The 13,080-nt window shown below is 30.2% G+C and overlaps 1 protein-coding gene across 1 annotated transcript; it reads left to right on the forward strand.

Moving 5' to 3' along the window:
• The first annotated feature begins 2,113 nt into the window (after positions 1-2,113).
• On the forward strand, positions 2,114-10,881 carry LOC126715569 (protein trichome birefringence-like 41). Its single transcript, XM_050416229.1, has 5 exons — positions 2,114-2,431; positions 3,681-3,852; positions 8,441-8,616; positions 8,755-8,913; positions 10,514-10,881. The coding sequence occupies exons 1-5, from the start codon at positions 2,175-2,177 to the stop codon at positions 10,806-10,808; spliced, it is 1,059 nt and encodes a 352-aa protein (XP_050272186.1). The 5' UTR covers positions 2,114-2,174; the 3' UTR covers positions 10,809-10,881.
• Positions 10,882-13,080: the final 2,199 nt, after the last annotated feature.

The following is a 13,080-nucleotide window of genomic DNA, read 5'->3' on the forward strand; positions in this document are numbered from 1 at the left end:
ATATTAATCTCATAAAAAAAAATGAATAAATATATCAATAGATATGTGGATTTGATGTTTGTGGTACACGATAGGCGAGACAGTCAAGACATTTTGTGGTACTACAGCTTTATCAAACAAAACAAAGAGGTATTAGCCAAAAAAAGGAAAACAAAACAAAACAGGGAGAGGAAGGGAGAAAGTTTCAGAGTCAGAGCCACTGCGGTAACTACAACTGATTTGGAGAGATCAGATCGCCGGTCTTGACTGGAAGTTGCAACGGACGACAAGACCGACGGTTTTCAAACTTAGGCGGTTCAGCTGCTGTTCGCACAGTAACTGATTTTTTTTTTTATTATGTAAAACAGATTCTGGTTTAAAAAATCAGTACGGTAAAAAAACTGAAAAATGAACTGGTTATATCAAACCGATGGTTCTGGTGATATCATAAATATTTATTTTATAATTTTATAATTATAAAAATAAAAATATAATAAGTTTATTATTAATAATATATAAGTAAAAATTTGCAAAAAAATCATATAAGTTTTTACATCTTATAATTAGAAAATAAAAATAGTAAAATGTAAAAACATAACATTTAGTGATATTTTTCATTTAAATTTAATTATTTTTCTTCAAAATCGACTAACACATATCTTTAATTGAAATCTTAAAAATAAAACGTTTATTATTTATTTATATGTATATATATATATATATATATATTAATGAATTAATGTCAAAGAAAAATTAAGTAACTTTTAAGTTTATCCACTTAATTAATTAAAAATATTATTTTTATCTCATCATAATTATCCTAAGAAGAAAACAAAAACTAAATTCAGCAAATATCTAAAACTAAATCATAATTATCAAGTAGTGGTGATTTATTACATTATAACTACTTGAGAGAAGTGGTTGTACAATGTACAGGGTGCCTAGTAAAACAAAAACTAAAAGTAAAGTTTTATCAAGGAATGCTAATATGTGGCTCTCATGGATTGCAAATTACAAACTAAAAAACAAAGGTGTGGCTCTCATTGTTTCGTTGTGTATACAGCTAGCAGACCAGCAGAGCACTGTCTGTAAAAGTAGAGGTTCAGTTGTTTTGTTTATTAATCTCTCTCCCCCTTTTTCTGAAGAAGCAGCTCATTTCAAGAAATTTTCAACCTCTCCTTTTCTTTGAAAATCTAAAGTCCCTCATTCTTTGGGTGTGAACATCTGTGTTTCCACACATGATTTAGAATCTTGATTGCTTCAAGAGTCTAATCACTGATTCCATGCTTTACTTCACTTCAGTAATCACAGACGCAGATCTGAGGAAAAACAACTATCCTTGTTTCACTGATTTAGCAAAACCGGTTCAACTATCCTTGTTTTCGGTTTTCCCGATTTATCCGTTTTTTCTTAATTTCTGGTTTTACTGAATAACCAAACCGGATTAGTGTTCAGTTTTAGTTGAACCGGACAGTTGGTTCGATTTTTAAAACCACAGTTTTTAAAGTTAAAAGCTCTGTTTGGAATCGAGGCATGTTTGGGATGTCCGCATTTCAGGCTTTTTTTGCCCGTAACCAGCGCGTTATGTACTGTTTATTAATCATGAACAGTAATTTTAGACTAATAAACAGTATTAAGCAGTAATTTTAAACTAATAAACAGTAATAAACAATAAAAAAATGATTTTTTTATTTTCTATTTTAATTTTCAATAAAATAAACTGTATTTAAATGCACATAAAATCTGCATTTGTATTTAAATTAGGTTAAAAATTAAAATTATTTTACTATTTAGTTATTTTTGTTACTATTTGTGATTCTATTCTATTGTATTTTTGGTATTATATATAAATCTTATTATATTATTTTAATTGATTTTTATCTTTAATTATTATATTTTTATCAATAATTTTTCAATTTCAACCAAATAAACAAAACACACCTAAAAGTACCCTTTTGATGAGCTGTCTGGGCCGAATTTCAAAACTATAAATTCAATGACAGTGACTTGTAATAAATAAGGTGAGAGAAAAAAATTGCCCTAACATTAATTTTGCTAATGTTGTAGTTAATTATTTTTAATTAATAATTTAAAAAATGTGTACCTTTTTTTGGGACATCATGAACAGTCTCTTTTATTATTATTATATATATTCCCTATGTTCTCTCTCTTTGGATTGAGTAAGGTTTATAGAAATGGGTTCCGGGGTTTATTTGGCATCTTTTGCTCTTTTGCATGCTGTGTTTCTTCATCTTCCTCTTCATCACAAAGCTGAAGCTGCAAGTGAGTGCGATTTGTTCGCAGGAAGATGGGCAGTGGACAAATCATACCCACTTTACAATACAGCCGCATGTCCTTTCATTGAGAGGGAGTTCGGTTGCCAGAAGAATGGCCGTCCCGATCTCGACTATACCAAGTATAGATGGATGCCCCTTCACTGCGATCTTCTTAGGTAACCACACCAACCATTCTTTCCTATCTTTTTCATACCTCTAAAATGTCATTCTTGGAATGAATCTTCGTTGTGTGACCACAATGCACATTGAGAAACAACTTCAGTACCTTGCTTGAATAACAAATTTTGATCATTTCATAAATTTCATCCTTCTTTCTTTTTCTTTTCTTTTTTTTTTTAAGAAATAAACATATAAAACCATTTATTTTATAGTTGGAATGGCTTTTTTTTTTTTTTTTTGGTTGGTAGAAGTTGGAATGACTTTTGTGAATGAATGAATATTGAATAAAACGCGATAAAAGTTGGAATGACTTTTTTTTTCACTTTTTATAATTGCAGAGCTAAAATTAAAGTAAAACCCAAAAGTTATATTGTGACTATCTGTAATTGCATTTGTTATTTAAATATCGTTTATTGGTTACATAACTTTTATAAACACTCTAGACACCCTTAATTTGTCTCTATGTTTCAAGTGCAATGGCCTCTCGCATTTATTTATTTATTTTAAATTCTCTCAAACTCAAAGCTATTAAAAAAGAAAAACTAAAATATAGAATAAATCTCGTTCTCCCACTCTATGGGCTAAGTTATATAATATATTATAATATTTCATGACTATCATGTGAACATAGATCACATGTGAATATAAAAGTCCGTGGCATATGGCAACCAATTAGGTTGGGATTCGCATTAGCTTAAAATTTTAGTTTTTTTTTTACCGTTTAGTTTAGTTTATTTTTGTTATTATTTATGAGTTTTATTATATTTTTTTAATATTATTCATAAATTTCAATGTATTGTTTCAATTATTTTTTAGTTTTATTTACAGTATTTTTAATAAAAAAATTTTAAATTTCAACTAAATAAACTGCTTCTAAATAGTATCCTTAGTCACATGATTTGTTGGAGAATGTTTGACGGCACAACCAAGCTCTAATTGGCTGTCGTGTCACTTTTTCACAAATCTTTAATTATTAGATTTAGAGGTGGGAAAAAGCTGGGCATTGTTTTGGTTTTTGGCACTGTGGTTATCTTTCTCATAATGACACACATTCTCTTTTAGCATGTGGGAAGCAAAGCTGTTCTTCACTCTAGTATTTTTTTTAAGAGAGTAGTGTGTATATGTTTTTTATTATCCCAAAACTAAGAGGGAGAATGTATCATGTATGCTATATTATATTATATGCATTAATTGTCTTCCCAAAATTAGCATATAAAAAAATTATGAAAACTCTACTTTTGTTAGATTTAATGGCCAAGACTTTTTGAAAAGATTCCGAGGGAAAAGCATCATGTTTGTGGGAGACTCGCTAAGCAGAAACCAGTGGCAGTCATTGACATGCATGCTTGTCTCTGACGTTCCCAATGCTAAATACAATTTAACAAGAGAAGGAGATGTTTCCATATTTGCATTTACGGTATGAATATCAATTACTATTTTTTTTTTTTTTTTTTGCTGTTTTTATTTATTTGTTATCACTAGCTGTGGCCATTTTTGGTCTAATCTAAATCCTTAAAATTAAAACCAACACCAAATAATCTTAACCTTGCTTTTTGCTTATGTTTGACCTTTGAAAATTAGATTCTTCTATAACGTTCTTAATTCATCTTTATAAAACAATTTAGTACAAATTTTGGAGTTATTATCGTACTAGTAAGTAGAAAAGGGTAAGGGTAGATTTGTAGAACTAGAATATTATTTTAATTTGATATACTAATTCTCTTGTAAGAATAATATATAAAATTTATGGCTAAAATGCAAATTGCACCTTTTAAGTTTGGCTAAAATTCGTTTTAGTTCTCTAATTATATTTTTGTTTAATTGAATCTTCTAAGTTTCAAATTTATTCAATTCAAGTTTAAAAAAAAATTAAAAATAACTCTCACGTGAAAAATCTATAAAACATTTTTATTAATTTTATAAATTTTTTCATGTGAGAAAAACAATTTTTTAGTAGCAAAATTTTAACGAAATTGGACAAAATACCTTAATTGAATAAATTTAAAATTTAGAGGACTCAATTGAATGAAAGTAAAGTTAAATGACTAAGATTAATTTTAGTCACATTTAAATGGTGCAATTTGCATTTTAGCAAAAAATTAATATTCAATGCTCCTGAGCATAATAGTATAGAGTAGTTATTTACTTAAACTTCTCTCTTACATGGTAGTGAGTCCCACTAATTAAAAATGGAAGAGCATGCATTTATTGTCCTTTCTCAGCATTAATTAGCACAATAAATGTGTTTAATTAATGAGATCCACAAATTATGTGAGAAGGGAGCAAACATTTATTCTATTCCCTCGATAATTAATTACACTACTTTTATGAGTAATTAATTATTCAATAAAGAGATAATTTTTATAAACATTGATGGTTTGGAAAATGAACTTCATCTATTTATATAATAAAATTATGAGAGAATATATAATTACTATTTATCAAAACTTTTAAACCTAATAGGCAATAGCTTAAGGTTAATGAAGGAATGTTTCATAAAAAAAAAAAATGAAGAAATGAAAATTCTTAATCCAATACTTTATATATAAAATGCTTACAAAGGGGACTTTGGGTTCTTCAAACTTGATTAATTATGTGTTAAATTTCATATTTGAGTTTTATTTATTTATTTATATATATACTAGGGATTTGAGTTCTAATGTAGGTCTCTTTTTTTATAAACCATATTAGAAAAGATAGAACATAACTCGAATACAATATTATAAAAGATAAAACATCACTTTGATACAATATTAGAAAAGATAGGACATAGTTTGATACAATATTAGAAAATATAGAATATAACTTTAATAATATATTAGAAAAGATAAAACATAACTTTGATACTGCATTAGAAAAGATAAAACATAGCTATGATACTATATTAAAAAAGATCAAACATAACTTTGATACTAATTAAAAAAATTTAGAATGCAACTTTGGTACTATATAAGAAAATAGAAATAGCTCTGATACCCATATCAGAAAAGATAAAACATAACTCCCATACCATATTAGAATATTAGAAAAGGTAAAAAAATAACTTTAATATCATGCTAGAAAAGATAAGGCGAAAATGTACTTTTGGTCCCTACATTTTGGGCCTTGTTATAATTTGGTCCCTAAATTGATTTAGATCTTAGGTCAGTCCCTGATTTTCAAAAATCGTTTTAAAATAGTCTCTACCGTCAACCCAGTTACGGAAAAAGCTGAGGTGGCAAACGGCGTGTTCTACTTGCTGACATGGCGCTGACGTAGATATTAAAATATTATTAAAAAAACTTATTTGGCATTTTTGAAATGCCATGTCAGATTTAAATTAATAAAAAATTAAAACAAAATCCAGGTCAGAAATTTTAAAATAAATAAATAAACATTAATTTAATAAATACATTAAAACAAAATAAATTAATTGAATGTCTGTTTTTTTTTTTTTTTTTTTTTTTTTTTTTTTTTTTTTAAATTCCTTTCAGTATTTTTTCTAAAGGTCTTGTTCTTTGTTCTTCCCCGTAATCAATCTCCAGAGCAAAGAACCAAACCCCAAACCTAGATCTCAACCAAACCCTAAATCCATATCTCCAGCACAACACAGCACACTCGCCACCCAAATCGACTCACCACCCTAACCAACTCCATTGCCTCCATTGAGAGAGCTATTTTTGGATTCTCCAGGAAACCCAAAAACTCAGTGGCTCCAAACCTAAAAGCTCGACTGCTTTAAGAAATCCAGAAACTCAAAAACTCCCAAAAACCCAAAAACTCAGTTTCTCCAGGATTCGAATTCTCTAGGAAAGCCAAAAACTCGGTTTAAATTAAAAAAAAAAAAAAAGCTTTTTCAGTTTAAATCTGGGTTTCCTTTGGATCTGTGATTGACCGAAGTTCCAGCGGTGTTGGTGTTTTGTTTGGGTCATCTTGCTTCAACGGAATCATCAATCGATTGGGTAGTGGTGGTGGCATGGCCATGGGTCTTCGTAGCATATGGGTTGTGGGTTGTGGGTTAGGTGTGTTATGGGTTTTGTAGCTGAGGTTTCTGCTAGGTTGTGGCGCGTTAGTGGCCCGATGGTTGTGGCGTGATGGTGGGTCGTGGTAGCATGGAGGCTGTAAGCTATGGGTTTTGATCTAGATCGGCGGTTGTGGCAGAGAATTTGGGTGGAGGTGGTTTGCTTCGATGTGTTTGTGTGGGTAGGGATGAGTTTATTGTTTTCTCCGATGGGTTTGTGTAGGTAAGAATGGGTTTGTTATTTTGGATTTGTGGTGGGTGATTTGGATTTGTGGCAGATTCCAGTGGATTTATGGCTGTTACTTTTCTCAATTATCCCAAAAATTAGATTTAAGATTATAAAAAAAAAAATTAGATTTAATTTTTTTTGGATAGGAACTCAATTTTTTAAACTAAAAAAGCTTTTTTTTCTTCTTCTTAATTTAATTAAATTAATGTTTATTTATTTTAAAATTTATGACCTGAATTTTTGTTTTAATTTTTTATTAATTTAAATTTGACGTGGTATGTCAAAAATGCCAAATAAGTTTTTTTAATAATATTTTAATATCCACGTCAACGCCATGTCAGCAAGTAGGACACACCGTTTGCCACCTCAGCTTTTTCCGTAACTGGGTTGACGGTAGGAACTATTTTAAAAACGATTTTTGAAAATCAGGGACTGACCTAGGACCTAAATCAATTTAGGGACCAAATTGTAACAAGGCCCAAAATGTAGGGACCAAAAGTGCATTTTCGCCAAAAGATAAAACATGGGTTTGATATCATATTAAAAAAGATAAAACATAATTCTAATACTATATTATAAAAGAAAGAACATCACTTTGGTACCATATTAGAAAGAATAGAACATAGCTATGATACCATATTAAAAAGGATAAAACATCCTTCTCAAAAAAGAAAAGAAAATATAAAACATAACTTTGATACCATATTAGAAAATAAATCATGACTTTAGTCAAAAAAAAAAAAAAAAAATCATGACTCTAATACTATATTAGAAAAGATAAAACTAATTCTAATACCATATTACAAAAGGTAGAAAATAACTTCATTACCATATTAGAAAATATAAAACATAACTTTGATAACATATTAGTATTTAGAACATGGCCTTGATACCATGTTAAAGTTATTGAGATATTAAGAGAGATAATAGAGAAAAAACAAAAGTAAGAATTTAATGTGGTCTCGTGTAATGGCCTACTCTCACAGGACAAAAAAAGAAAAGAAAAACCCTTAATGATTACATCTTTTCTATTAAAATGTGTTGCATTGAATCCAACGTATAGTTTATTTAGTAGAAAATCCTGGGCTATAAATTAACCCTATAATTAGTTTTCTTACTCGGCAGGACATGAGTCTATAATAAATTTGAAGTTCTTACACCATAATATCACTAACTATGTTTTCGTTTGGCAAAGATTATTTTTGCCAACTTATTTTACTATTCAGTTTATTTTTGCTACTATTTATGGGTTTCACTGCGCTTTTTGGTACTATTTATGAGTTTCACTGTACTATATCAACTAACTTTTACCTTTATCTACAGTACTTTCAGCAAAAAGTTTTCAATTTCAGCAAAATAAGTGGATTCCAAACGAACCCTATATGTATTAATAGATTAGCGATTATGTTAGCGCATGTTTGGTAAGAGTACTTAAATATAGTTTTTTGTTTTGCAATTCATAAAATGATGGATCTCATACTTGAATCTATTGTTTGGTTGATATTCTGTAAATACTCTCAATTTTATGAAAATTGTTTTTATATTCTTTGGCTGATGTGTAGGAGGTGGGGGGCCAATCTTTACTCTTATGGGGGCTGGGTTTTAAATAAATTGTAGTGGGCTATACTTTTACCAACTGTTAGAAGGTTTTTAAGGGGGGCCAATGAATATAAAGTGAAATACTAAAGCTGAGATGGTTAATTTTTATCCTTTCTCAAATGGTTCGGTAATTCAAAAAATGTTTGGCACCGCTAAAGATCACTTTAAATATTACAGGATTATGGAGTGAAAGTAATGCTTGATCGGAATGTGTATTTGGTTGACATTGTCCGAGAACGAATTGGTAGGGTCTTGAAACTTGACTCAATTGTGGGAGGCAAGTTATGGAAAGGAATCGACATGCTCGTCTTCAATACATGGCATTGGTGGAACCGTAGGGGACCATCCCAACCGTACGGTTTCATACTATTACCATACCTTTTCTTATTTTCTCTTCTCTTCTCTTCTATTTAAGTTTAAAAATAGAAAATGTTTTAAACTAAATTATTATTATCAGGTTTAAAAGATAACCAATTGTTTTGATTTGTTAGATGGGATTACATCCAAATTGGAACACAGATTACGAAGGACATGGATCGTTTGCTTGCTTTTGAGATAGCACTTAAAACATGGGCCGGATGGGTGGATTCAAACATTGATCCTACCAAGACTAAGCTTTTTTTCCAAGGAATTTCCCCATCTCATTACAAGTAATCTCTTTTTTTCTATATTTTCTTTTTGAAAGAACATACAAGTAAACTCTTAATTAATCTTAATGTTTACTTTCATCATCAAAACCACATAGTTTCGTTCTCTTTTCATTTTTAATAATAAAAAGTTAGAGAAATTATATTTTATCCTTAAACCTACACTCACTTTTTCACTTACCCCTTAAAGTATGAAAATCAAGGCAGCGCTACACTATATTCAGGAGACTCAAATAAATCCCCCGAGTTCAAAAAAAAAAAAAAAAAAATATATATATATATATATATATAATATATATTTTTTTTAGTTTAATACTTCAATTTTTTCTTAAAAATATTTTTGCACACCTTGACTTAAATTTTGCACACCTTTATTACAAGTATTTCCAACTCTAAAAATAAAATGTAAGTGTTTGTGAATTGTAAGTTACTCTTTTTTATAAATTTATATTATGTGGATGAGTGTTTAATATTAATTGTGTGCATTACTTTTTGTTATAATGTTATCTGTGTAAATTATGACGTGTGTGGGTGTTTGTGTGTATAATATAAATATAATATAAATTTATATAATTTAATAATTAAGAAATAGAGATGGTTTATTACATGTTATCATGTAATAATTACTTTTTGTTATAAAGTTAGTAAAATTCAAGGAAAAAAAAATCGTAAAGTTGGTAATTATCCAAGCATTTGATTGGTTAAGTAGATATGTAATATATAATTTTATGTATAAATGAGTGTGATTGTGTGTACCAATAATTAATAAAAAGACAATGAGTTTAGTTTAGTCATTTAATTTAAAATATTTTTATAAAAACAATAACAAATAGATAATAAAAACAACATAAAAATAAAAATGTTAGATAAACTTAACAAAATAAAATGGTCATAGGCATACAGCTACCCACATTGGTAATAGATACTCATAATAAACTATCATATAACAATTCAAAATTTGAAAACTTGTAGAAGGAAATTGTAAAACTTTATGTATTAATTTTTTTTTTTTTTGGTCAGAACTCGATATATTCAAATTATTTTTTTATTAAAATTTTTTAATGACCACCCTAAACATAATTCCTAGAGCTGTCACTGATGAAAATGCACATTTACCCCTTAAACTATACCTTCTTTTACACTTGTCACCCTAAACTATGAGAATGCTTATTTACTTCCCTAAATTATTACTCATGGAATGTGGTACAAATTGTTACACAAGTACTAGTTTAGGGGGTAAATGTGCCCCTTCATAGTTTAGAGAAACAAATGTTACGTTGGTAATAACATAGGGGATAAGTGTGCACATTCTTATAGTTTTAGGAGGTAAGTGTAAAAGGGGTATAGTTTAGGGGGTAAAGTGTAATTTTGCATAATATATATTTTTAAATATTAGGACAAAAGCTGATAATATCATAATAGTGACCATCAACATGAAGTGCAATGTCTATCACACATACACAACATAACATTTTTAGTTTTTGAACTAAAATCATGACTTGAAGTTATGATTTTAGTTTTAAAAATAAATTGTGTTTACAGTGTGTGAATTAGCAATTACCCCAACATGAATTCTGACCGCATTTTCATATTTCAACTGTAGTGGGAGCTTATGGAATGAACCAAGTGCAAAGAGCTGTATCGGGCAAAAGCAACCAGTGTTTGGCTCAACATATCCCGGAGGTTTGCCGCCAGCTGTTGCGGTGCTCAAGAGTGCATTGAGCAAGATTACAAAACCCGTCACATTGCTTGATATAACAACTCTCTCTCTGCTACGTAAAGATGGACATCCTTCCATCTATGGACTGGGGGGCCCAACCACAATGGACTGCAGCCATTGGTGTCTTGCTGGTGTTCCTGATACTTGGAACCAGATTCTTTACAATCTTATTCTTTGAAATCGATTCATGGAGATTAGCACTGAAAATTCAATACATTTTTTCGCAATAATAAGATCTTCGTTGCAAGCTAGTGAAATGAGTTGAATGTGACTTAATTAATATAATTGAGAGCATATTAATGTGTTGTGGACATATTCACTAGTCGGTCTTGGTACACCTTTTTTTTTTTTTTGGCTTGTGTCCCAAATTGAAGTAAGGTAGTATGTAGGGTTTTAATTAATCCATGATAGGTGGATGTTGATACGTAAAAATATTTGGAAAGAATGAAAGGAATAGCTAAATGTTGTTTCGAGGGAACTACTTTGGTATGTAATAATAATATAAGGGATAAGGGATGAAATTTGAATTTGATTGAGAAAATCCCAACCTCTGGAGTTCAATTGGGATAAAATTTTATGATCTTTTATTGATAATTCTCCCAAATTTGAATTTAATCATAGTTAGTGTAAGTAGTGTATTTAAGCTGTAACATGTGCTTGTTACAGCTCAAGAAGAATTGCATATTTAGGATTCTTGACACTTCCTCAACACATGATCAATTGATTGAGATCTCGAGACATGCCACTAATGTTGTTAATTGAGAATCGTGCTGATAGAATTCTGATGCCGCCCAATTAGCCGTCAATGGGATGTAGAACACACAACAAATATTTTCCTTGAACAGAGAGACCTCCATAATGAACCAAGCATTAGACTAGTTCATCTACTTCTGCTTCTTGAACTGTCTTGGCAAGCGAAGGGACTTTAGCCCTCCAATGCTCTGAACCAATTTATTTAAAGTTCTAACCACCTGTAGTTCCAAATGCACTAAATAATTGTGCTCTACTCTATTCCTAAGCAGCCAAATCTGATCTAAGATCAAAGCTCCAAATAAAAGGAACTAAGCTTTCTGTTCCTAATCAAGATTAAACAGATGCGGGTGGTCTAGAAGAGTCTCAGAAAGCTGAGAAGTAGATTGTAAATTAAGTATTCTATTCTCAGACTCCATTGGCTACCATACCAGATCGCTTTTGCTACTTGACACCGAGTAAACAAATGCAAGGATGACTCAAATTCATAATTGCATAATGAGCACTTTAGATCCGTATTTTGTGAAAATCGACTTACCTGATCCCTAGTTGGGAGAAGGTTGGCTGCTATTCTCCATAAATTCCTAAGTAACTTGTAAGTATGACATTCAATTTAAGTATATATAATATTATATATGTTGAAAATATACTTCATACATATTTGAGACTGGATTGCATACATTTGTAAATAAGTTCATAAATCATTATTTGTAATTTATTAATAACATAAATAATCCAATTCGTAGTAAGATATTGGTGAATCTATGTTTTATAATGTTCTTACACATTTAATATTTATTTCGGTTAGGCTTGTGTATGGTGGTACTTACCAGTTGCTACAATTTTTTAAGTCTCTCTGTATTTTATTGCTCTTCTGCACTTCCTTCGTCTCCATCAAGATTACTCATGAGAATTAGAGATATAATTGGATATGAGACGGGCATCAAATTCGGAGAAGATGAGAATCAGAGACAGAGAGACAGAGAGCCTATTATCCGAAAATTGTTAGTTACTATTTGTTTTTAGACCCCTTAAAACCACAACCAAATTAACCTAGGTAATTAGCCAAGTGATTACTTAGTCAAATTATCAAATCTAGGTTAACACACATATATCATATTATTGTAAAGTGTGGAAAATAAAGAATACAACAATATGATAACTCAGGAAAACCAAACTGATAATAAACCTGTGGAGGATTTAACCAAACTATCCTCAAGGTAAAATTGAATCCACTATGAAAGAATTGAAGTTTACACAATAGCGACTTAGACCACTAATATCCTATTGCTACCTCGAATAGAAAACTTACTACCATGACTCCATGATAGCTCCGAGTCCACAGACTACTTCTTTCTTGGATTCCCAGCAAGTACAAGCACTCTCGCCTGTGTATCTTTAAGCTCTTGAATCTGCAATTGAATTGATCACCAAGTTCTTGGCATAATCTTGAATCTTGGAAACTCTAAGTATGTGTGAAGGCAACTACCTCTTGATCTCACAGAAGATTCACACACACAGCATAAAGAGCAACCTTAAAATATGACTAGGGTTTTTCCTTTTAAACTTAAGACAAAAAATAAAACCCTACACGTCAAACGGGCTTGGGCTGAGTTGAAAATTCTATAGAAAAAAAAAAATCTGCACGACTTTCGATTGATTGAGTCTAATTCTCGATCGATCGAGCCAAACATATTTAC

This window comes from Quercus robur, chromosome 2, assembly GCF_932294415.1.
Source record: "Quercus robur chromosome 2, dhQueRobu3.1, whole genome shotgun sequence".
Taxonomy (NCBI): Eukaryota; Viridiplantae; Streptophyta; class Magnoliopsida; order Fagales; family Fagaceae; genus Quercus; species Quercus robur.